The sequence below is a fragment of the Geotrypetes seraphini genome, chromosome 3, assembly GCF_902459505.1.
Source record: "Geotrypetes seraphini chromosome 3, aGeoSer1.1, whole genome shotgun sequence".
NCBI classification, from domain to species: Eukaryota; Metazoa; Chordata; class Amphibia; order Gymnophiona; family Dermophiidae; genus Geotrypetes; species Geotrypetes seraphini.
The window spans coordinates 194,748,651-194,775,321 of NC_047086.1; the positions used below are offsets into that span (position 1 = coordinate 194,748,651).

The window sequence follows — 26,671 nt, forward strand, 5'->3', positions numbered from 1 at the left end:
ATTCATCTTTCAGTGGGTAGCTCATCTGCAAGCTCTCTCAATTGCACATGTTGCAGGAGTGAAGAATGTTCAATCAGACTATCTCAGTTGGCAAATGCTTGACCCAGGGGATTGGTCACTGTCTCCATAAGCATTAGATGCCATTGTTTGGTGGCGGGGACGCCACTGATGGATCTAATGGTCTCAGTGGCAAACACAAAGGTGGATTGCTTTTACAGTTGAAGATATGTGACCCAGAAACACAGGGTTGGATGCGTTGGTCTAGTATTGGCTGGAGAAGGGGCTCTTGTATGTGTTTCCCCCATGGCCCATGCGAGTAATTAGCAGGATCACGAGTCATCCAGAGCTGGTTGTCTTAGTGGTGCCCAATTGGCCCGAGTGGCATGATATGTGGGTCTAGTTCATCTACAGAGAGATGAAGGTCTCAGGTTGTTGGTTCAGATGGATCTCCTGACTCAGGGCCTGTTCCTCATAGAGAATCCGGAACACTTTGGGCTTATGTCATGACTTTTGAATAGGCTACCCTAGTAAGGAAGGAATACTTGGAGGTGGTCATTTCCACTCTGCTTAGAGCCAAGAAGCCCTCTACAATGGTGGACTAAGGAAGACTTTCCGACAGTGGCTAAGATCAATATGGAGCCCTTACAAGCCCTGATCTTGGTAGCCGGGAATTTTTACAAGAAGGACTTGAGAAAGGCCTGTCGGTCAGATCGCTGAAAGTGCAATTAGCAGGCCTTTCATGTTTCCTAGTTCAGGGAAAGAGAGCATCTTTGGCCTAACACCCAGAGGTGGCAAAATTCCTTAAAGGGGCTCTCAGGTTGCACCCACGGGTGCGTCTTCCATTTCTATTCTGGAACCTTAATACTGTTTTGCAAGGTCTCAATAAGGCTCTTTATGAGCCCTTACAGGAGGCTTCCTTCTTAGATCTGATGCTCAAGATGATGTTCTTAATAGCGATTACATTGGTGAGACGAGTCTCTGAGTTACAAGCTATCTCTTGCAGTGAGCCGTTTCTTAACATTACAGAAGCAGAACAGTCCTTGTGCATGGTTCCATCCTTTTTACCAAAAGAAGTCTCTGCCTTCCATGTCAATCAGGAAGTCCATTTACCCTCCTTTTAGCCTGATGGGTCAAAGGTAAAGGAGAAAATATTGCATGTACTAGATGTCAGGAGAGTGTTTCTTTGCTACGTCAAATTTATCAATGAGTTTTGAGTCTCTGATCACCTTTTTGTTCTGACCAGTCATGCTAAGAAAGTTAAATCTGCATCCAAGGCCTCGATCTGCAGATAGATTAAAATGGCAATTTTCTCCCCATATGTGGGTTGTGGTAAGCAGCTGCTGATGACCTTGAAGTGGCTACCTCTTGGGCAGAAGCTCAGGCAGTTCCCCCATGGAGATTTATAGAGCAGCAACATGGTCTACTCTTCATACCTTTAACAGGTTTTATAGGTAGGAAGGATGCCACTTTTGGGTACTTGGTATTAAAGGCAAGCTCAATAGTTCCACCATAGACTCAGGAGATTGTTTTGGTACTTCCCTTGCGTTTAGAATTACTAGACACATTGCACGGTCCTGAAGCCCCACCCTGTGAGTGGACTTCACATGCCTTTGGTCTTAATTTCAGTTTGTGTTTGTGAAGAATTTCTCTGTCTCTCAGCTAAGCTGAAAAGAAAAAAAAAAAAAAAAAAGGGGGGGGGGGAGATATCAAGTTTGAGTTTCTGCTTCTTAGCAGGACATGCGAGTAGCTACGTGCTCCATAAATGTTAGTGCCATTTGCACACAGTTTTGTATAATTTTGATAGTTATACTTGTTTCAGAGCAGAACAGAAATATGTTTTGGGGAGTTCTCCCTGTTGTCCTCTTTCCGGTGATGTCTTCTATTACAGTGGTTCTTGACTGCTTATGTATAACTAAGAGGGCAGGAGCAAGACTCCTGGGAAGGAAGCAGAGTTGAAAGATGAGTGATATCATTCTGCAAGCAACTTGCGGGTTCAGATGTATAACCCTAGTGTTCAGGACTACTAGACACATCTACAAGAAAGAAGATTATCAAGATAAGGACCTAATCTCTCTTTGTCATAATTTAAGAACAAAAAATTCTCATATGGAAAATGACAGCAGATCATTTTTTTTCTAACTTACATTGTATGTATTTTTTTATGTAAAGATAATGCTGTTGCAACCCACCTTGAACTCCGCTTTGAAGAATTTGGTGGAATATAATATAATAATAATAATTTTATTCTTTTATACCACCAACAGCAGTTCTAGGCAGTTTGCATAAAAGAGAACTGGACAATCAGTGAAAAGATACAATTGTATAAAAAGTACACAGATGCAACAATATAACCATCTAAATCGGGTAATAAATTTATCAAACAAATTGGTTTTAACTAATTTCCTAAAAGAACAGTAGGATAAGGCTTGAGGGATAATTTCACCTAACCAAGTTTGAAATTTGCCTGCCTGAAAGGCAAATGTCCTATCCAGGAACGTCTTATATCGACAATGTTTTAGATTGGGGTAGGCAAATAAGCAAAAACTTCAAATGGTCTTAGTAGATCTGTGCAACTCAAAATGAGAGGGAAGGTAAATTGGAGACAATCCAAATGCCAATTTGAAGCAGATGCAAGTGAATTTAAATAGTACTTTTGCTTCAATGGGTAGCCAATGTAATTGCCGATAATAAGGGCTAACATGGTCTTGCTTTTTCAAGTCAAAAATTAATCGGACAGCCTATCCAGTCTGCCCATCCCTACCAACTAATAAGCTCTACTATCCCTTCCTCTCCCTTAGGGATATTTCTCCCAGGCCTTCTTGAATTCAGATACAATCCCCATCTCCACTACCTCCACTGGGAAGCCATTTCAGGAATCTACCACCCTATCTGTAAAGGAATATTTCTTTAGACCAGTGATTCCCAACCCTGTCCTGGAGGAACACCAGGCCAATCGGGTTTTCAGGCTAGCCCTAATGAATATGCATGAGAGAGATTTGCATATGATGGAAGTGATAGGCATGCAAATTTACTTCATGCATATTCATTAGGGCTAGCCTGAAAACCCAATTGGCCTGGTGTTCCTCCAGGACAGGGTTGGGAACCACTGCTTTAGACTACTCCTAAGTCTGTCCCCTTTCACCTTTATCCTTTGATCCTCCTTCCAGAGCTAGTAGTGTATCTGGCCACAAATACTCACTGTGTCCAATTTTACCTGACACTGGGATGCAGAGCTGGTCTTATGGCATCAGTGAACAAATAGTTGAGGTGTCACAAGACAAACAAAACTACATTCCCATACAAAGAGTGAATGCAGACTAGAGCTGCCGCAGCAGCTTTGCAACCGATAATGTCAGTGTTGATCTTACGTTTACAGACTGAGATCAAGGGGCATTAATGGAACTGCCACCCCTCCCTCTCTCATCTTTCTAAATATTTTGCTATTTCTTTGACCATGACAGATGAGTTACCTTTTTGTTCTGATGTTTCCTTCCCATCCCCCATTACAACACCCTTTTTCATAATATGCAAATATATGCACACTTTCCAGAATGAATAAACACATGACTCCTCTTTCATGATACAGATAATTTATTTATTGACGTCAAAACAGTGAGTAAAATGTACCAGAAAATGATAAGCAGTTCAGGCTTGTTGTTACCGTTTGGATCAGGGGTAGGGAACTCCGGTCCTCGAGAGCCGTATTCCAGTCGGATTTTCAGGATTTCCCCAATGAATATGCATGGAAAGCAATGCATGCAAATAGATCTCATGCATATTCATTGGGGAAATCCTGAAAACCTGACTGGAATACGGCTCTCGAGGACCAGAGTACCCTACCCCTGGTTTAGATCATAGATAGAAATGCCATAAAATTACTCATTGTTTTAATGTGTTATACAAGGCTTTATGCAATACTGAATAACTTCACAGTTAGGTAGCAGGGAAGGGCATTGTTTATTTTGCTAGTTTTGACTCTGTACAGGACAAATTGGTTGTGGAGAACTGTGAGATTGCTGAGGGACCTGTAAATAGCCCTTCTAGGTTAGAAGCAGAGGGTTAGTGTGGTACAGCTTCAGTTCTGGGACTGGACTTCCGCTCCTTTTAGGCCAGCTGCAATTATTTTGTAAATTCCTGAAAACTTTGTTGTTCATGCAATTTTTTAAATGGTTTAACTATAGTCTCAATGAAATGATAATATTATAATGATAATAAAAGTTTATTAATAATAATAATAATAAAAAGTTTATATACCGCAGAACCGTAAAGTTCTATGCGTTTTACAATAATTAAAAATGCTACAGATTGAATAAAACTTACAAAGCTAAAAGCTCATAAAATCTTAAAAATCAATCATTGTATAAAATTTTGAAATCAGCTACCTAAGTACTTCAGGAACAAATATGTTTTTAGGTGTCTCCTAAATTCCTCATAAGTATTAGTAAGCAAAAGCAGTTTTTTCCAAATCCTTACCCCATAATGCTTGCCAGATATGAAAAAAGGTGTTGATGATATTTTTTAAGTTTGCATCCTCTAACCCACAGGTGTCAAAGTCGGTCCTCGAGGGCCGGAATCCAGTCGGGTTTTCAGGATTTCCCCAATGAATATGCATGAGATCTATGTGCATGCACTGCTTTCAATGCATATTCATTGGGGAAATCCTGAAAACCCGACTGGATTACGGCCCTCGAGGAGGGACTTTGACACCCCTGCTGAACCGGTGGGGAGACAAAGTTTCAAGGGCTCCTTTTACAAAGGCGCGCTAGTGGTTTAACGCGCGTAATACCGTGCACTAAACCGCCAGCCGCGCTAGCCTCCTCTTAAGCAGGCGGTAGTTTTTAGGCCAGCGCGGGGGTTAGCGCATGATGAAAAGTCACGCGCGTTAACCCCGCTAGCGCGGCTTAATAAAAGGAGCCCCAAGTGTGAGCTTCTCTTACGTCTATTGGTTGAAAAAGAAAAAAGGTCAGTTATATAGTTAGACGCTAACCCAAATCTAATCTAATCTAATCTAATCCTTAGGTTTGTATACCGCATCATCTCCACGTTCGTAGAGCTCGACGCGGTTTACAGTAGGAGAAATAGGAAGGAACTACAACAGAAGGTTAGAGTGTGAAGAAAATTTAAAGGACTTGGGATGCCAAGATATAAGAGTTTCCTTGATTCCTAAATTGGAGGGAGACTTACATTTTTTGAGAAAAGCCAGGATTTCAGATGTTTGCGGAAAACTTGGAGAGAGCTCAAGTTCCGAAGAGGGGAGATAAGGTTGTTCCAGAGCTCAGTGATTTTGAAGTGGAGGGAGGTCCCTAGCTTTCCTGTGTGGGAAATGCCTTTTAGCGAGGGGAAGGATAGTTTTAATTTGTGGGAGGATCTGGTGGTATTAGGGTTTGAGGAATTCCAAGAAAGAGGGATAAAGGGAGGGAGGATACCATATAGGATTTTGAAAGTTAAAACCTTAAAACAGAAACAGCCAAACTTAAATTTCACACGCGCCTCCATCGGCAGCCAATGCAGAAATCGATAAGAAGGTGTGACGTGATCGAATTTCTTCAGCCCAAAGATCAGCCTGACTGCCTTCATTCTGCACCAATCGCAATCGCTGCATATTCTTCTGAGAAATTGCCAAATAGGCGATATTACAGTAATCTAGTTGACTTAGTATAAGGGATTGTACCAAAATTCTAAATGATGAAACATCAAAATATGCTCTAATGCAGTGTTTTTCAACCTTTTTACACCTATGGACCGGCAGAAATAAAATAATTATTCTGTGGACCGGCATCGGTCCGTGGACCGGCAGTTGAAGAACACTGGGCTAAGTCGTGGCCCAGACCCCCCCCCATCGCTACCCAGTCTCCATCCCAGACCCCACCCCATAATAGTACTAATTGCACCTTGCACGTCCCGTGCCTAATCTGGAAGCCTTCCCTCTGACGTTGCAACGTCAGAGAGAAGGCTTCCGGTTCAGGCGCAGGATGCCCGTAGGAGCCGCTGCCGGTGGCTTTGTGCACTGAATCAGTTAGGAAGAGGGAGCTGGCTCGAAGATAACGCCGCATTGATCGCACCGTGGACCGGCGGTTGAAGAACACTGTTTTGGGCCTGATGCACGTGCTGACCCTGTGGACCAGCAGGAAATTTCTGTGGACCGGCACTGGTCCATGGACCGGTGGTTGAAGAACACTGCTCTAATGGACCGAAGCTTTCAAAGAGTAAAAAAACTCTTTCTAACTAAAGAGTCCACCTAGCCCTTCATAGTCAAACCCTGATCCAGTATTACACCTAGAATCTTAATAGTAGATTGAATAGGATTAGCACGTGCTATAGCGCGCACTAGCTGAAAAGCTACCGCCTGCTCAAGAGGAGGTGGTAGCAGCTAGTGCATGTGGCATTTTAGTACGCACTATTCCTCGCGTTAAGGCCCTTCGTAAAAGGAGCCCTAAGTTTATTGATACACAATGATGTTTTTAATTAGTTCTTCCTTCTCCTATGTTTTCTGCTATGTATTCTAGTCTTAATTATATCTGAACCGAGTCGAGCTCCACTGGGAGATGACCCGGTATATAAACCAAAGATGAGATTAGATGGAGGCTGGATGTCCAAATGGCAGATGAAATTTAATGTGAACAAATGCAAAGTGATGCACATTGGGATGAATAACCTAAATCATAGTTACCAGATGCTAGGGTCCACTGTGGGGGTCAGCGCCCAAGAAAAATATCTGGGTGTCATTGTAGACAATACACTGAAACCTTAAGCCCAATGTGTGGAAGCGGCCAAAACAGCAAACATGATGCTAGGAATTATTTGAAAAAGGATGGTAAACAAGACTAAGAATGTTATAATACCTCTGTATTGCTCCATGGTGTGACCTCACCTTGAGTATTGTGTTCAGTTCTGGTCACCTTACCTCAAAAAAGATATAGTGAACTAGAAAAGGTTCAAAGAAGAGCGACCAAGATGATAAAGGGGATGGAACTCCTCTCATATGAGGAATGACTGAATAAGTTAGGGCTCTTCAGCTTGGAAAAAGGAATAGAAACCAAGGGAGGAGTGGAGGACCAAAAAAAATAAAATCTTAAAACCACGATCTTTGCACGATGACAACAGATAAAGTAATATTGTTTGTCTGGCTTTGGGACTTTTTTTTTTTTTTTTTTTACCACCTCCACAATTAATACAATTGACTTTTTGCTTGATTCAGCTGAGATTCAGGTTCTTCCTGAGTTTCCTTTATCCCTCTTTTTGGCTTTCATCATATTCTGCAAGTCCCACAGTAACTATCCAAAAACAAATGCAACTTGATCAGCAACCATATGCGAATAAGATTCCCAAATCCTAGAGGAATCAAATACAAAACTATTCACTCTACAACCTTCTCATACTTGGCAGCAAAGTGGTGGAATCCTGTACCAGCACAATTAAGAAATACCCTCCTACCAAAACTTTTGTAAAGACCTAAAAACATATCTATTTATTTTATTTTAAAATTTCCTATACCTTACTCCTTCTCCCCTCCCTGACAAACAAGACACAAATCACCTCTCCTATCTTGAAAGATGACCAAGCTACATGAAAGTGACACCCATATCAGAACCATAATATCAAGGCCACACCACCAGATATAGCCAATATTCTCTCCAAACCATATGTTATAATCTTACGCCTACAGTCACGAACAGTAATGAAATAATGTAATCCCTGGATATGGCAATACTCTTCTAAATTGTAAATCGCATTGAACTTCTGGGGCATGTTAGCAATCCATAAATACTAATGTAATGTAATATTTGGGGAGGGATACATAAAAGGCACCATGTAACCTATAATCCGTTCTGAGCTCTTTGGGGAGAACAGAATAAAAAATGAATTAAATAAATAACATAATACAGTATATATTGTATGCATTACAGCAGGCATGGTCCCACTGGAATGCTGGCTAGAATTGTGTGAGAAAAAACAGGAAGATAACACAACAAATGGAGAGAGAGGTGAAAGAAGGCGAGAATAGCCTTATTTTTTGTAGATCAGTCCTCTTAAGGAAATAGGAGGTTTGTGAACATTAATCTGGCTTGCTGTAGCATGCTTTATGGCCTTTGAAACCTAATAATCCACCTATGACTATTTCATTGCAAGAAAGGGGTGAATGATCATGTGGATAAATGTGAACCAGTTGATATTGTGTATCTGGATTTTCAACAGGCATTTGACAGGGGCTGACGGTCAGATTGATAGGCTAAAGAGCGATAAATCCCCGGGACTGGATGGCATCCATCCGAGGGTCATCAAGGAACTGAAAGGGACTATAGCTGAACTGCTTCAACTAGTAGCCAACCTATCAATCAAATCGGGAAAGATTCCGGAAGACTGGAAGGTGGCGAATGTTATGCCGATCTTCAAAAAGGGTTCGAGGGGAGATCCGGGAAACTACAGACCAGTGAGTCTAACCTCGGTACCGGGAAAGATGGTAGAGACGCTGATAAAGGACCGCATCATTGATCACCTTGACGGACACGGTTTCAGCCAGCCAGCACGGTTTCAGCAAAGACAAATCTTGTCTGACGAACTTGCTGCACTTTTTCGAGGAAGTAAACAGGCAGAGAGACAAGGGCAACTTGGTCGACATTGTATATCTGGATTTTCAGAAGGCGTTCGACAAGGTTCCACATGAACGACTATTTCGGAAAATTGCGAGTCATGGAATCGAGGGCGAAATACTCACGTGGATCAAAAACTGGCTGGAGCATAGGAAACAGAGAGTGGGGGTAAATGTTCAATACTCAGGTTGGAAGAGCATCACCAGTGGGGTGCCGCAGGGCTTGGTGCTTGGACAATTGCTCTTCAACATCTTTATAAACGATCTGGACATTGGTACGATGAGTGAGGTGATTAAATTTGCGGACGATACGAAGTTATTCAGAGTAGTGAAAACACAGGGGGATTGTGAAGATCTGCAACGTGGCATAATCAAGCTTGAGAAATGGGCATCGACATGGCAAATGAGATTCAATGTGGATAAGTGTAAATTGATGTATGTCGGGAACAAAAACCTCATGCACGAATACAGGATGTCTGGGGCGGTACTTGGAGAGACCTCCCAGGAAAGAGACTTGGGAGTTCTAATCAAAAAGTCAATGAAGTCGTCTGCACAATGCACCACGGGGGTAAAAAGGGCGAACAGAATGCTAGGAATAATTAAGAAGGGGATCACAAACAGATCGGAGAGGGTCATCATGCCGCTGTACTGGGCCATGGTACGCCTTCACCTGGAATACTATGTCCAGCACTGGTCGCCGTACATGAAAGACAAGGTACTAATCGAAAGGGTCCAGAGTAGAGTGACTAAAATGGTTAAGGGACTGGAGGAGTTGCTGTACAGTGAGAGATTGGAGAAACAGGGCCTCTTCTCCCTTGAAAAGAGGAGACTGAGAGGGGACTTGATCGAAACGTTCAAAACACTGAAGGGAATAGACTTAGTAGAGAAAGACAGACTGTTCACCCTCTCCAAGGTAGGGAGAACGAGAGGGCACTCTCTAAAGTTGAAAGGGGATAGATTCCATACAAACGTAAGGAAATTCTTCTTCACCCAGAGAGTGGTGGAAAGCTGGAACACTCTTCCAGAGTCTGTTATAGGGGAAAACACCCTACAGGGTTTCAAGACAAAGTTGGACAAGTTCCTGCTAAACTGGAATGTACACAGGTGAGGCTGGACTCATTTAGAGCACTGGACTTTGACCTGAGGGCCGCCGCATGAGCGGACTGCTAGGCAGGATGGACCATTGGTCTGACCCAGTAGCGGCATTTCTTATGTTCTTATGTTGCAAAGAGTGATTGTTAATTTTGCCCCTTGATCATGCACATTCAGATGAAAATTTTATAATGCTCTTGTCTCACTCTATGGTACGGCCGCACCTCGAATACTGTGTGCAGTTCTGGTTGCACATCGTATTGCAAGAGTCCACTTACTATTTCATCTAGAACTGCAGCGAGGAGATCCAAGATGGCCGCATGCTGATGAGAGTGAGTGAGACGCCGCCAGAGATCCTAACAAAATAACATTTACCTTGTGCCCCAGCAATGCCGAAAAGGAGAGGGAAAGGCGCTTCTGGAGCCTCGAGGCGCCTGGAGACTCCCCTTCAGATGTCTATGGAGGATTTTTTGCGGCGCCTGAATCAAGAGGCAGCAGCTGCATCGGGGAGTCGCCCACTGGAATCGCTGGGAAGGAGTGAGGTCGCGGCAAGTTTCCCTGGGCTAGAGTCGACTCTGAGCCCCGACGCTAGAACCCCGCCCCCTCAGCCGCAGCGTGCTAGCTCTCCACGGGAGAGTAGTCAGCCCGAGGAGGCAGACTTCGTTTCCCGGGAGGCTGAAGTGAGTGAAGCACTGGAGGAAGACGAGACTGCGGTGAGAACAACGAGGGGACCTGAAATGGAGCAAGGTTCCCAGAGAGAGAAGACTGCCATTGCTGTGGAAGCTGGGACAATGCAAGCAAGTATATTCTCTGTTCCTAAACCCATGAATGTTACTCTAGACTCTATTTGGGACTTGGTAATAACTCTGGGACAAACATTGTCACCACAAATTAAAGAACTAGAAGAGAAATATTTACAACAAAGAAATGAAATAAATGGACTTAAACAGGAAAATATATCGATGAAAAATAAATAATGTGGAAAAAATAGATAAAAAGATAAGTGAAGTAACTCAAATTCAAACGACACTGATTAAGGACAATCTTAACCTTAGGAGAAAGGTGGAAATGATGGAAAATAATATGCGGTTGAATAACCTTAGATTTTTCAACTTCCCAAAGATTCCTTCTTTATCAGCAAAAGAAGTTTTGAAAAAGTACTTTTGTGAGGTTCTTAATGTTCCTAATGATACTTTTCCTCCTTTTTCCAAAATATATTATTTGCCATCAAAAAATTTGGAAGAACAACATCCACTAGAACAACAAGGTCAGGGTGAACAAATGGACATAACATTATTATTGGAATATTCAATGAAGGAGGTAGCTATTCCAGCTACCCTATTGGCTAGACATAAAGAATTTCTTGGATATAAAGTTCAAATATTTCCGGATGTGACAAGGGAATCTCAGAAACGAAGGAAGGAATTTTTGCTTCTTAAGCCTGGGGTCGCTGCAATGGGGGCATCATTTCTTTTACGATATCCTTGCAAATGCATTGTAAAGTATAAATCTTGCAATTATATTTTCTTTGAACCCTCTCAGCTGACAGGATTTCTCTCCAGGAGGGGCCTTGAAGGGGATTAAGAAAATCTTAATGTATAATTTACTCTTGATCCACTCTCATCTGACCGCCTAATTTGTAATTTGAATTTATTCTTTTTCCTTTTAATAGTTTCTCACTCAGGAACATCTTGGATCTCAATTTGGGACTTTAATTTTGATTAAGTAAATAGCAATTTTGTCATATAGATGTTTCTTCAATTGTTTATATTATGTTGACTCAATCATATTCTTGATAATATGTTCAAAATATAAATAAAGGAAAAAAAAAAAAAAAGAACTGCAGCAGTTTCAATTGCGGCTTGACACATAGCCTGGCTCAAAGCCTTGGACCTTAGAGTAGATCTCCATGACAGATTTGCAGATGCCCCCTATCTGGGAGAGAGTCTTTTTGGTGAGAATGTGAAGGCTAATGTCTCACAACTCACAAAAGATTCTACAGCCATGTGTGAGCTCTCAGCACACTCTCAGGATCAGTCTCGACCTTTTCGCAGATCTTCCACTGCTGCTTCTTATCGTAGATCATATGTGCAGTTGACATTTTTTCACTCTTTTTCTACAGAATGTGACAGCCTAATAGTGCCTGCCACAAAGCTCTGTTATTCTGGTCACCATATCTCAAAAAAGATATAGCGGAATTAGAAATATACAGAGAAGACCGACAAAAATGATACAAGGTTTGGGATGACTTCCCTATTAGGAAAAGCTAAAGCGGCTACGGCTCTTCAGCTTGGAGAAGAGACAGCTCAGGGGTGATATGATAGAGGTATATAAATATTGAGTGGAGTGGAAAGGGTAGATGTGAAATGCTTGTTCACTCTTTCCAAAAATACTAGTAGTAGGGGGCATGCAATGAAGCACTAAGTAATAGATTTAAAACAAACTAGAGAATATATTAATTAAACTCTGGAATTCATTGCCAGAGAAATCAGTTAGCTTAGCGGGGTTTAAAAAGGCTTAGATGCATTCCTAAAAGAGAAGTCCATAGGCCATTACACTTCCCCCTCCCCATTCGCGGTTTTGACACTCGCGGTTTCACATATTCGCAATTTTTTTTGGGGGGGAACCCCACCATAGTTTCAGACATTCTCGCCTCCCTCCAGCCTTCCTCTCAGCATCCCGGCCTTACCTGGTGGTCTAGCGGGCTTTTGGGGCAGGAGCGATCTTCCTATGCTCCTGCCCCATGTAGATCGCCAATAGGAAATGGCTGCCGTGAGCTCCCATCGTAGACTCGAGAGACTACAGGAACTCACGGCAGTCATTTCCTATTGAATACATGGCTTAGAAATCCTATATTAGAGGCTACTTCTTATTCTAACTTTAGAAAATCACTAAAGACATGCCTGTTTGACATGTTTACATCTTAGTTGTGGTACTGTTTAACTTCTCCTGCTTTTTAACTTTTTAATTGATGCATTTTTTGACTGTTTTAATATACTTTATATATATTGATTGTATGTGTTTTTTACTTTGTTGTGAACCACTTTGAAGTTTTGACATAGCGGTATACAAAAAAATAAATTATTATTATTATTATTATAATTATTATTATTAAATGGTTCCTTATAAAATGTGTGCTGATTTCAGCACCTCAATCATTTTGGAAAAGAAGGCTCCTATAATCTTTTTTTTTTATAATCTTTATTAATTTTTAAACTTTCAATAAATGTAACATAAACTTAGGATGAATGTACAAACTACCCTAATGTTAGTGTAGAATTTAGTATAAGGTGAATCAGTTACTAGAGTCTGGAGCTCACTCACGCTGTGCGCAGAAGTCACCACTACTAAAAATAAGACCTTCCAGGTCAAGTACTTCAGTTCACAGATAATAAAATAAGGAGTTTTCATCAACTGGGTTAATACCACATCAAGATCCCATGACACTGAGGGAAGTTTTATGGGAAGGTTCAAGAGCAGCAGTCCCCTTGAGTTTATAAAGAGACAAGGATTAATCTTTCCAGATTTTTGAAGTAAAACCAAAACCAGAAATACTTCTGCTTGTGATGGAGCAAATGTCAAAATCTAGAGTGGATTCCTTTAAACCAGGGGTAGGCAATTCCAGTCCTTGAGAGCCGGAGCCAGGTTAGGTTTTCAGGATCTCCACAATGAATATGTATGAGATGGATTTGGATGCACTGCCTTCTTGAGATGCAAATCTATCTTATGCATATTTATTGTGGATATCCTGAAAACCTGACCTGGCTCCGGCTCTCGAGGACTGGAATTGCCTACCCCTGCTTTAAACAATTGCAGTGGAACTAATAGGAAGTGCAGGATTTACTCTGCCTCTATGACAGGGGTGTCAAAGTCCCTCCTCGAGGGCTGCAATCCCTAATGAATATGTATGATCTATTTGCATGCACTGCTTTCATTGTATGCTAATAGATCTCATGCATATTCATTGGGGAAATCCTGAAAAGCCGACTGGATTGCAACCCTCGAGGAGGGACTTTGACATCCCTGCTCTACAAGCAGAAACAGAGTTAACTTCAAAGCCGCCAAGTTACCCAGTTCCAGGAGGGAGCTATTAAGCCTGTACTGGATTTCTGACAATCCCATCCTGTTGCATTATGGGTTCTGCAGCACTGATTTCAGCAGGTAGAGTCAAGGACTACAAATTCCACACTGCTTCAGGATGTGAGTTCAAAATCGGGTCCAGACAAAAAGTCCCCCTCATTAAATGGGGTAATTTGGCAGCTCTGTAACTTCCATGTGAACTGTGTTCTGAGCCATAGGCGTCGGTAAACATAAATATGATCATGTCACACCTTTACTGAGATCCCTTCACTGGCTTCCTGTTTACTGGAGAATCCAATTTAAATGTGCAACTGTAATTTTCAAAATCCTATATGGTATTTTTTTCTCCTTTGATTCCTGTCTCATTTAATTCACAAGAAATCTCTAAGTCTAGGAGCTCTCAGAAATATAAACTCGGCTTTCCCACTGTTAAGGAATAAAAACTATGGCCAATTTTTGTAGATCATTTTCTTTTTTATTCGTAAAAGTTTGAAATGACTTTCCTTCTCTAATTAGAGTTCTCTCTCATCTGCCCACTTTTCGTAAAGTACTGAAGACATATTTATTTCAGAAATATACTAAAGATCCTTCTTTTTCAAATAATCAATCATAAAAGATAAAATTCTGGCCTAAAAGATGTGGTTTCTGTTCTATTCTCCTGTATAATTTTATTAACATTTTGTTAACCGAGTCGAGCCCTCCTGTTGGGATGAATCAGTATAAAAAAAAAAAAAATCAAAGATTAGATTAGAAGAGACCACAGGGGCCATGGCTTCCCCAAAAATTAGCTTTCAGAGGAGTTGGTTTTGGTTGGCTTTACTCCCCCACCCACCTCCTCCCACTGTAATTTGAAGTCTGGGCAGCCGCCATGCAGCGTCAACGATCATCACTGCAGAATGAACACTTCCAGGTCAGACCTGCTCATTGACACTGCGCAGCAGCTACCTGAAGACTTAAAATTATAGCAACTGGGAGGAGATGGGTGTGGGAGTCTGGAGCTGGAGAAAGACGTGCTGCAGGATCCTGCTGGGTGAAGCTTTTTGGGGCCCCCCAAACAAAAAAGTGTTCCGCTGCCTATGCTCTGAATTTTAGGAAACCGGCCGATGCAGCTGGGTTTTGGGATTTGAGAGGTGAAGTTGCAAGGAGAGTGCTGAAAGGGAGACCAGAGAGCAGCTAGAATTGGGATAAAGTCATTCATAACATTGACCCCGATTCCCAGGGGCTCCAACAAGCAAGATTTCCAAAACTGAAAGTAGAATTGAACTACCATAGAGCTACTGAAGGAGATGGGTTTTGTTTTTTCATTTTTGCCTGCCTTGCAGCTGAAGGCTCCTCTGGGGAAATATGTAAAAGTCAAACCTTTCAGATTCTAGGTGTTCACTGAGCTTGAAACCAGAGCAGACAGAGGGACTTCAAAGGGAAAAAAATCTCCACTTTTAACAAGAGGTAAACAGTAAAAATTTCACTCAGTAACTGGGAACAGGAAGGAAATGAGGAGCCAAAGCAGTAAAATGTGCCAGGCTTCCAGCAGGGTTATTGAAAAAATTTTTATGACTTGTAATATTCATGTTATAATGTTTTAATTATACTGTGCATACAGATGTTCTGGAGATAATTTATTAAACAATGACATATAAAACCATGAAAATTCAATTAAAAAAGTACAATGATAAAAAATACTGTGATAAAAATCCAACAGGACCCTACACGGTCCGTGTTTCGGCGAACACGCATTCCTCAGGGGTCCAATGGTTTGCAACTTCACATATAAAGAATTGGACTGAAAACAGTCTATTGTCTTTAAACATGTGAGCAAAGAACACCACAGACAAGTTGAAGTAGCAAAAAAAATGCTAAGAAGACCCGTGTAGGGTCCGGTTGGATTTTTATCACAGTATTTTTTATCATTGTACTTTTTAATTGAATTTTCATGGTTTTATGTCAGTGTTTAATAAATTATCTCCAGAACATCTGTATCCGCAGTTTTTGTTTTCATCGGTGGATTGTTTTCACTGTGGATCATTGGGTCTCCCCATTTTTCTTAACTATACTGTGCAACAGAGGTTTGGTGCGTGAATTGTAGTGGGTGTTCTATAGTGATTTGGGGTCGCTGAATTTAAAACTGACCTTAATTTTTTGGTATAACCCTCTGATTTTTGGCAAAAGACCATTATAAAGCAAAAATTAACATTTTTGCTATACTGTATTTTCTAATGCTTGGAGTAAATATTATACCAATCTCTGAAATATTAAAACAGTTTTCCTCAAATTAGATTTTTAAGCTAAAGTATTAATTTTTAATGATATAATAATGTGCTATATAATTAAATTATTAATGGAAGAGGAGGCGGAGCTGAAATATGTAGTTCTCTGTAGGCCTATTGCATCATCAGCAATGTACTGTATTACATCATCAGCAATTTTCAAGCTTCATCAGCACAGTTGAGATAAAATCGTCAATTTTGAATCAGGGTTTTGCTTCTCAGTTAAACTGGCACAATGCGTTACATTATGACTTCTTATGCTATAAATATTTGCGATTTGCTCAAAAACTATACATGATAGGAAGAAACTGAGGCTAATTTCTATAAAGTAAACTTCATTTTCTTCTTGCCCCAGAAAAAAAGTTAAAATTTGTTGCGCATTGTTATTGATTTTTTTTTTTTTAATTTTCCTGTAGATTTTATGGCCTCTTTGAATGTCTTGAATCTTTTTGGTATAGTGTGATTAATAAATTGTGTATTAGATTAGATTACTGTAATGCACAATTCTGTGTGTGCAAAAAGCATTAAGATGGTGTTCCACACAAAGGTAAGGAGTATGTAACTTGATAATACTGCTTTTCTGTGTGGTTTCAATCAAAGCATTTTATGTATTTTAGACTTATTTTGTACCTGGGGCAATGAAGGGTTAAGTGACTTGCCCAGAGTCACAAAAAGCTGCAGTAGGAATTGAACTTACAACCTCAGGGTGCTGAGACAGCAACTCCTCCACTATGCTCTGCAAACCCCTGAGTGAACAGCACATTTTAAAAAATGGTAATAAGAATAATTCAATATTCAGCCCAGATGCAGAGAAGGGCACTAAAGAGCATAAGCCTGAGCAAAACACTGAAACTTTAACACTAAACCGTAGAGGTGTAAAGGACTTGCAACTTAGCTTCAGTGATCTGAAGTGCTGCATTTCACCTCAGATCACCATTAACCTTCTCAATTCACCCCCCAACAAAAAAACCCAAATGATTCTTGTTGGTCTATTGGACTTCCTTTTCCCCCTATCCCAGTATATAAATAAAGATTTTAGTGTATTGCTTTTGAAATGGAAAAAGAAACCCATGACAGCTGCACTTTATTTTGAGCCTCTGAAAGGATATAGTGTAAACAATAGGGTTACATTTTCTGGGTTGAAATGGCTCTTCATGCTGTGACAAAGTATATGTATAGACTTTATACCAAGCTCTCAGAGGAGCACTGAAAAACCCACTTATTCGATAAGTTTGTATGATCCTTTAAGCCCCTGACCCATACTTAACACCCCTCCGCCCCTCACTTCCCACTTTTCTCCCCCTTTCCTCCCCCCTCTGCATCCACCTCTCTCTCCCTTTCCCTCTACTTCCTACCCCCTTACCTATTTCGATATCTGTTCCCACAATCCCACTTTCTAACCATCCACTACTGTATACCGTCTTGAACTGAAAAGGTATGACGGCATATAAATAAAGCTATTATTATTATTATTATAGTAGAAAACAAACAACGAAGTTGACTGATCGATGTTCAATTTCCTTTATTGAATAAAATGACTCGACATGATCGTGTTTCGGACCCGAAGGGCCTGCCTCAGGAGTCTGGATTCTGAATGAAGGATCAATAAACATAAAGGTACGCAGTCTTCTATTGTTGATTCTCTAATACAATCTAAAAGATTCACATATATTCTCTGGAAAGATATAACCATAATTATGAGTAGACTGAAGCGGCGGATGTTATAGGCAGCCACAGAGCCTTTGGGGCCGAAACACGATCGTGTCGAGTCATTTTATTCAATAAAGGAAATTGAACATCGATCAGTCACCTTCGTTGTTTGTTTTCTGCTTTCACGATTTGTGAAGGTGGTATCTCCTGGTTTTTTTGTGTAGATTTCATAGTATGCACAAATGCAGAGGAAGGCAGTATGCAGGAAAGATATGCTCAAATTCCTTCCTTCTAGTGAAGACAACTGCCTTTTCTCCTCTTAGGCTAACCTCTCATGAAAGCAGTGATCAGGATCAGGATATTGACACTAAGAGGGGAAGTTATTAACATAGGCTACTATTAAGATGTGTTATTTTACTGTTCTTAGTAACTAGGTCTCATTGCTTAAAAATGACACAAGTTAGGGCTAAGATAACATGTCTGAGCACATTGATAATGCCTTCCTTCCCATTCCCCAGGCTGTAATGTAGTGTCTCACAAACTATCCAGAGCCACAGCATGCTAAAGAGCGGGACGTAGCTGGAGGGTATCTGGACGTGCGCAAATGTCGATGTGATGATATCACGCTGATGTCTGCACATGCGCAAAGGCCCTGAGCTGCTAGTGGAGCGGGGTGTTCAACAGGAGAGGAGGAGACGTGCCAAGGAAGAGGAAAGGCACTGGTGCCAGCTGCCTGTCTACAGGACGTGCCTCTCTTCATGAGAGGCCTGTTCTGTAGGCAGTCAGCCGGCGACTCGCAGCACACCTGCAATCTCACCGTGGCACACAGTTTGCAATTCACTGCTGTAATGGGTGACAGAAAAGGCTCAAAGAGCATGAGAGTGAGAGAGCCTTCAAATGAATGTGACATGACATCTCTGAATATGCTAAGTTGTGTGGTCCTGCTCTCTCATCTGTCTATTTGATATGTAGTTTGCCTTTGCTGATATTGCAAGCTGTTCCCGTGTAATGCCTCTGAATCTCTGGGGAAACTGAGTATACCACCAACCAAAAAATGAACACAAAAAGTCCAAAACAAGAAAAAAGAAAGTGGGACCAATACCACAGTATTACTTTTGTTATCCACATTTGGAATTTGAATGTATAATAAATTCTTTTGATTCATCCGGATACTGTGGGATTGGTTCCACATTCTTTTTCGTGTTTTGGGACTAAGAATACCCAAGGTTTCTGAGGGTATAGAAGTTGCCAGTGCAAAAAAAGGGGATGAATTAGGGGCTTAAAGATATACACTGACTGCTTTTTTGCTATTGTATTCCATTCTGCCACAGAGTTTGGAGCTCCTCAAGTGCTCTGGTCCATTAAAAGGTTCAAGAAGCCCCCCTCCTTCCCCAGAAAAACAATGAAAAACAGTACTTCCTCCAAGGACAAGTGGGATAGCAAGACCTCATATCATGAGCATTATCAAAGTGAGCTTGTGCAGGAAAGCTTCTCCGGGTTAGTATGTACTAGAAGCTTTTGAATTGCTTCACTGGGCATGTGTACCACTTCTTGCCTGCTGCTGTCATACAGGACCACCTCAGTCTTCATCTTTCTATGGAGCTGGTTGGAAGCATATCACCAGAACTCATATCAAGGCAACTTTTTTTTGTTTTATCAAAGTTGTGTTTTCTAAATTTTTCTCATGTCCTGTGGTTGTCATGTGGTACTTTTTCCCCTTTACTGTCCTAGCTACCCAAGAGCCTTTTGTTTTATCTTAAATCCCCTATAGGCGATATTCAACAGAACGTCAATATTCCTTGGAAATAAATCTGTGTTAAATAAGGCCCACTGTTTCATCTCTGGTAGAGTATTTTGTAAAGGAAGATGGCTATGAGAGTATCATAGACCAGTGCTGGCTGCATCCACCTCTGCAGGGTTCTTTGGCTTGCTGGGTAGAGACTTGAGGTACTCCAGGTGCCGGCGTGTGTCCTCCTGATTCTGCCGTACGTAGTACACCACATAAGAAATCACCATTGTGAACCAGCAGAACATAGTGACCAGCATGGCCACATCTGTTGTCTTCTGATGGATGCTGCAGAAGTTAATGCCAGAATTGAGCAGATGGACAAAGGGTTGGCCAGCATACTCCTCTTCTAGTGAACTGTCACACATGATGTTGTTTAGTGTTTCAGGATCCAGGTTTAATGTCTCGATCAGTTCCTGCAGTGAACACTCGCAGTGCCAGGGATTGTTGTACAATCGGGTCTTGGCCCGCAGTTTCCCGAATGCCTCCCTCCCAACCTGACGAATCTGGTTGTTGGACAGATCCAATAGTTTCAGGTCTTCTCCCAGCTCCCGAAAAGCTCCTGGTGAGATGCTATCAATGAGGTTATTGGACAGGTAGAGTTCCCGGAGCTTGTACAGTTCCCGGAAGGCTCCTTCCGGGATGGATGTGATGTGGTTGGAGTCCAGATATAGCACAGAGGTATCCTCAGGAATGTCCCTGGGGATCTCCCTTAGTTCACGGTTGGTGCACCTGACCACCCCAATCTCTGCTGAGCAGTTACAGCCTTCTGGGCACATGAGGGAACTCCGCAGACAGAGTATCAGGACAAGGAAGTTTAGCGAGGGCATCAACAGGGCCAGCCACACAAGGAACACCACGACTGGCATCTCAGCATAGTCCTCTTCTAATTATACCATTACCATGAGATTTGTGGAAGAATAAATCCTTGCTGGGCCCCAACAGATCCTGAGGGAAGGGAAATAAAAAGAAACTTAAGAATTGTAAGACTAGAAAGAGCTCTTAAAGATTATGATTTTGAGAATACATCATGGCTGGCTTGACCACTAGGCAGACTAACTGTCCACCTAGGGTTGTGCAATTTGGGGAGTAGTACTGAGCAGCAGTGAGTAAGCCTAGAGAGGCCAGCATGGACAATGCAGGGCCCTGAGCATCCATGCATGGTTAAGGCCCTTTGGGCCCCACACCCTGCAATCTTCTTGTTTCAGGTAGGGCTTGAGTATGCACAGATGCTCAAGGCCCTGTGAGGCTGCAGTGAGTGTTGTTTAGTCAGCATTAGTGCTACCCTGGAATGGGTAAAGGAAGGTAAGGGAAATTATTTAACATTTCAGGTTGGGGAGGGAAAGGAAAATACTAGATACTATGGGAAGGAGAGAGTAGGGAAAGAGAGAAATGTTGGACTACAGAGAAGTTGGGAAGGGAAGAATTGATGCTGGACATAAGTGGGGTAGAGGAATGGCTTTGAGTTACAGCGGGGGGGTGGGGGGGGAGGAATGGCTTTGAGTTACAGCAGGGGGGGGGGGTGCATGACTGAAGACTTACTTAGGGTGTTAGATGCATTTGGCCCAGCCCTGGGCAACATTTACCTATTCCCTCCTCCAAACCACAATTAATTTAGGATCCCAGAAAGCTTTGCAGGGGCGGAGGGGAGTTCTGGCAGAAGGTTTTAGGCATTCCTCCTGCAGGGGGATGTCATGGAGGGTGGTGGCAGGAGGAATTGGGCACTCCTCCTGCCGTGGACATTCGGGGGTGGGGCGGTTTCATGGGTTCCGTAGACTTCATGGCGGGGACAGGTTCCCTGCCGTGGTCACTAAATTGATTGTGGCAGGGAAATTCCCTTACCGCGATCAGCTCAGCAGCAACCCAATTCCGTGCTTATACCTGTTTTAACTTCGTCTAAGTCACAAGGTATAAGTTTTGTCCAGGCAGCTCGTAAAACTTTCAATTATTGCTGCAGGATGACTAAATCTAGGTTGGCCCACATCCTGGCCAAGTCCCACCCTAACCACTCCTTCAAAACCGCCCCTTTGAGCTCTGGGCACACAGCAGGATTCAGAGGCCTAAAAAATCTCTGGATATGTCCAAAAACCTGTTCGATTATCGGTCGTCCAAGTAGCGACTTAGGCCAGTTTTTGGATGTATTTTTGTTTTGATTATGAGTGTTTAAACCTTGTCTGGATGCTGTGTTAAGTATAGGCCTAAGCCAATGAACAGAGTTAAGGCTAACATTCCAAGTAATGTTTGTTACGTGTATGAGAAGCTACAGAGTGGGGGAGGGAATCAATAATCTTTTCTTTCCTTTCCATTCCTATCGTTAAATTATGAAGCAGTGCTAAATCATGAGAAAAAAATCCAAAAGTTTGATTTGAACCTCACTAGAGGGGTTTTTGGAAGGGAACACTATCTATTGGGAGGATAGGCTCTTCACAATGAACCCAGGGATATACCTAAGGTTCAGTGGTTAGCTGATAAAATTCAGTGTATGAGGTGAGAGAGATTGTGTTTGTGCACACTGCTGTAGAAGAATGCTTTAGTAAAGGAATATCCTGTAGTTTAAGATAGTGGTTAAGTCACCTGAGATAATTAAGAAGGAAATAAAAGCCACATATATGCTCAGCACAGAGCCAAGACTGTAACCCAAAAGGGGCTGGGTTTTGAGAGTCCAGAACAGGCCACCTAGGAAAGTTTTGTTTAAGCAAAGATTGACAAGAAGCTGTAGTTGAAAACGTGGAGGTGCATAATCAAAAAATGCGTTTAAGTCTGTTTTGGGCCCACGTCGCTAGTCACCCAAAGTTGGACATGTCAAAAGTCCATTCTCAAAAAATACGTCCAAAATATTTCTTTCTTCGCGAATCGTCTACTTCTACGTCCAGCCATTTGATTGTCCAGACCACTAAGTCATCTATCTTTATACCCCATTCTCATCCAAAAATTTGTCCAAGTCAAAAATGCCTAGAACAAGACCTTTCGGACGTGGGCAGGGTCAGAAAATTAATGGACTGGACACCTAGATATAGCAACAGAGTAGTGGGGCACTTTACAGGGCACTGCTGCAAACTTCACAAAAAGGGTGCCACAAACTTCTCACAACTTCCTTATAGGTCATGGTGAGCCCCCCAAAACCTACTAGGCCCACATGTCTACCACCCTAATAGCACTTATGGCTGCAGGTATCACCTATATGGCAGTACAATAGGGTTTGGGGAGGTTTTGAGTGGTGCACATGTTTCAACATGAATGCAGTGGTTAGAGTGGCTTATGGGCCTGGCTTCTCCTCTCTATGGTTTACTAGCCCAGCCCTCAGACTACTTAAGCCACCTCTGTTCAGCTCTACTAGGCTTTCCTATGCCAGGTGCTGACGTTCTGGACAGGTATGTACGGTTTTATTCTGATTTTTATGGTATTGGGGGGGGTCAGTGATCACTGGGGGAGTATGTGGGGGTCTGTACTTTGTGTCTGCAGTGGTTATCTGGTAATTTTGGATACCTTCTGGCCATTTAGAACTGTTTTAAGATCACCTAATTCCCTACATACAAGTTCCATCTAGGCAGTCTTGTTAAACTTTCAGTTATACTTGCAGTATGACTAAGTCTAGGTCCATGTCCCGCCAAAATCCCGCCCTCACCAGCTCTGGGCATACAGCATTGAAAAGGCCTAAGCTGTTTTTAGATACGTCTAAAACCCGTTTTGATTACCGGCACTTGGACAACCTGTCTTTTTGATCATCCAAGTGCCAATTTAGGCAGAATTTTAGATGCATTTCCGTTTCGATTAAGAACCCCTTAGTGTCTTGAAATGTATTCAAATTGCTGTTTTGTGAAGTACAAGATTTATTTAATCAAGGACTAGCAAGGAGCCAGAGTATTTTTCAAACTGTGTTAGGATTGCTAGGTTAGAAGCAGTTTGCTATGATGAACTGATAAAGTTAATTGCAGTTTGAACGTGAAGTTGGAGATTTTGAGGACTAAGTTTGGAGCAGTACAAATGTACTTAAATAACTCTTTATTTGCTAACTTACCTCAGAAAAGGAAATAAAAGAAGAAAGTTCACACTTGATTTTTGGCATTTAAGAATTGTTTTTTGGAATATGTAATTTCACATGGCCCCTCCAAGATCGCTCAGCTGGTGCAGTGTTGAGAACTAAGGACCAACTATACGCTTCCCTTACTCCTCACCACAAAGGTAAGCATTAATATTCTAATGTTACAAGTCATTGCATAAAGATCTGTAGCTTGTACAAAAAATGCATTCAAAAATAGGCAATAGTTTTAAATATATACGTGATCTTTTTCATGGGGCAAGAAATACTGCAATTGTTTTCCTAGCATTTGCTGCACAGTGTTAATTGCATCCATTCCAGACTGCATTCTCATATAGCGTGAGTATTACCTTGTATATCCTAAAACAGAGACATTTGATATGAAAGTGTGTATTTTAAAGATCAGTTCACTAGTTCACTGCCTCCGATTTTGTTTTTCTATCAAAAGAGCAGGTCCTCTCTTTTTTGTCACTCCTCTCATCAAACTGATCAGAAGTAAAGTGGAGAGCAATGTGGCTGTGTGTGCATATATGAGAGACTTTCCCAGTACTGAAATAATTATACATGCTGTTGAAAATAAGTACAAATTGGGACAGAACCAAACTATTTAAGAACACCCTATTCTCCTACTTTAAGCACAGAAAAACAACTGCTCTCCCTTCCCCCATTTTTGTAATAAATGAAATATCAAGTTTATTGTTGACTGGAAAATTATTTAATCTTGGTTGGCATATGTATGTAGTAGAATCTGTTATCTGACACACACAGAGATTGGTGGATACCAGATAATGTTTTTCTGGTTGAGAGTGTTAGAAACCTTGTCTAACATACTCTCAATTCCCGCCCCCCTCCTGCCCCAAAGCACCAATGTGGCAACGGTCCTGAGCCACAAAGCCCTTCTTCCCAGGGCAGGATTAATGCATAGGTAAACTAGGCCTGTGCCTAGGGCTCAAATGTTTAGGAGGGGCCTTCTCAATTTCTGCCAAGGTAAGAAAGTTGCAAGCAGAAAGAATGGTTGGCTGGGGGAGGCCAGAGCAGTGTGTACTTTTCCCATCCAGGCAGCAGGGGAATCAGCAAGCAGCAATTATTCCCTGCTGTGCCATCCTTTGCTGGTTTTCCTCTGCAGCGAGGACCAAGGGGATCCCATTCTGAAACTTTTGAAATGCATTTAGATTATGATAAGGGGCCCAAAGGGCTTGTTTGCCTAGGGCCTGCCAAAAAATTAATCCTGCCCTGCTTCCTCCTCCCTCCCTCCCTCCCTTAAGCCCTGCAGTGGCAGAAGCAGGTTGCGGTCCTGAGCTGCGAACTCCCTCCTTCTCTCCCTTCCTTACCTGAACACAGCCAGTCAGCAGAAGGCAGCTTCAAAACAGGCTGCTCATGGCCAGCCCTGGCAGAGCCTTTCCTCTAATACATCGGAAGTGATGTGTCAGAGGAAAGGCCCTGCCAGAGCTGGCCATAAGCAGCTTATTTTGAGGCTATCTCCTGTTGACTGGCTGCACTCAGATAAAGAAGGGAGGGAGTTCGCATTTCAGGATTGCCACCTGCTTCTGCCACTTTGGGGCTTGAGAAGGGAGGAGAACTTTGCGGCTCAGGACTGCTGCCGCACTGATGCTTTGGGGAGGGAGGGATTTTGTAGTTGCTTTGGGGAAGGAGGAAGGATTTGCGGCTCAGGGCATTGCCACTGGTGGTTCGGGAGACTTTTTTTCTCACCAGCGATGGGAAACTTTGCCGGTTGTTTGAGAGTCACAGTTAACCAAGACTCTACTGTATATCTATTCAATGAACATAAATAGTATTTAAGGTAATTACTGATTGCCAGTTAGGGTGTTATAAATCCACATGAATTAACAAGGAAATTCCCAGTTAAAGCTTTAAGAGAACACTTGTAGAGAAACATGCAGCCATGATGCCTAGAGCAATGGTCTTCACTAATTTTTAAGCTGGAGCCATTTTGGATAATATAATATAAAAGCTTAAACCAACTGAGCTGATGGAAAGCTGCCCAAGTATCTTCCCATGCAAGGCTGTGACACTGCTGACCACTATGTGTCAATGACATCTACCCCACCAGCCTGTCTTAAAACTTTTTATTGTGTATGTGCTGAAGAAAGGAGGCATTTCCAAATGCATTTTCTTCATCTAATTTCCTCATTGTGTCATGAGTTTGGGTAGAGAGGCAAAGAGTGGCAGAAAACCAGCCAGAATGATGAGGAGGACCACTCCAGAGGCTGTCATTAGCACCGGGCCTTGCATTGAAGAAAACTGGCCTAGATGCTGTTCCTTTTTTTGGCTTAAGTCCTATCTTTACTGGTACATAAAATATGTCTTTGTTTTGCTGTTATTCGCTTACCTCAAATACTTTGCCTACGTTTGCAAATCTGTTGTAACTACAAGGTTGCGGCAAAGTCAAACTCTTACGATATGCAGGCCATCAGGTTTTCTTCAGTTTCTCACACAGAGTGTACAGCAAATGTAGAGAATTTTACAGTAGATTTTTTTTATAGTCCTGTGGCACTTTGGCAGCACGGTTTCCTAAATGTCTTTTCATACTGCTGTGGGTGCACAAAAGATAATTTGGTTGAACATTAATGTTTCTAATGATCTGCTTCCTTAACTTCAGAAATGACAGTCATTTTTTACATTACAGTTCTGGCACTGTATTAAGGCCTGAACTGGTGCAGAAGTGCCTGTAAAACAAATACAAAAAGTAAAACTGGCTTCAAAAAGTAGCCACTACATCAAAAGGAGCAAATTTATTATAGATTCCGTAATTTATTTATTTTTTTAAAAAAAGGTACATTCTTAAAGCTGAATTTTATCACCCTCTTTAGAGAATGAGGCTAATAATATAGCACTTGTTTTGATATTGTCCTGGGACTCTTGGAGAAAGTGTAGTTGTGGATAAAGGCTCCTGGCACAGAATCCCAGCACTCTAACCAAGAAAGGAGCAATCAGCAGGCCGAAACACTGGTTTATTGCACTGATTTCAGCCATTTAGTGGCTGACTCTTCATTCACTCCACACCTGGATTAGCTTGCTAGGCCGTGTTTCTCTCCGGTTAAGGAGAGACTCTGCAGTTCTACACCACATAATGCCAGTCTGTGTATAACTCTGAAGGATACATTTTGGAAAGGTAATAGTAATGCAGAAGTCAAAAGGAGAAGTAGCAA

At 41.9% G+C, this 26,671-nt stretch overlaps 1 protein-coding gene across 2 annotated transcripts in view; it reads right to left on the reverse strand.

Moving 5' to 3' along the window:
- Positions 1-18,606: 18,606 nt before the first annotated feature.
- Positions 18,607-26,671, reverse strand: part of LOC117356372 (leucine-rich repeat-containing protein 3-like) — a 32,081-nt gene continuing 24,016 nt past the window's right edge. The window contains exons 2-3 of one of the 2 annotated variants that reach the window (XM_033935502.1): positions 25,852-26,053; positions 18,607-20,410 (exon numbers count right to left, since the gene is read on the reverse strand). In XM_033935502.1, the coding sequence (XP_033791393.1) occupies positions 19,558-20,331 (774 nt within the window). In that variant the 5' untranslated portion in view covers positions 20,332-20,410; positions 25,852-26,053 and the 3' untranslated portion in view covers positions 18,607-19,557. The remainder of the gene's footprint in view (positions 20,411-25,851; positions 26,054-26,671) is intronic. The other variant, XM_033935501.1, reaches the window with a different exon arrangement.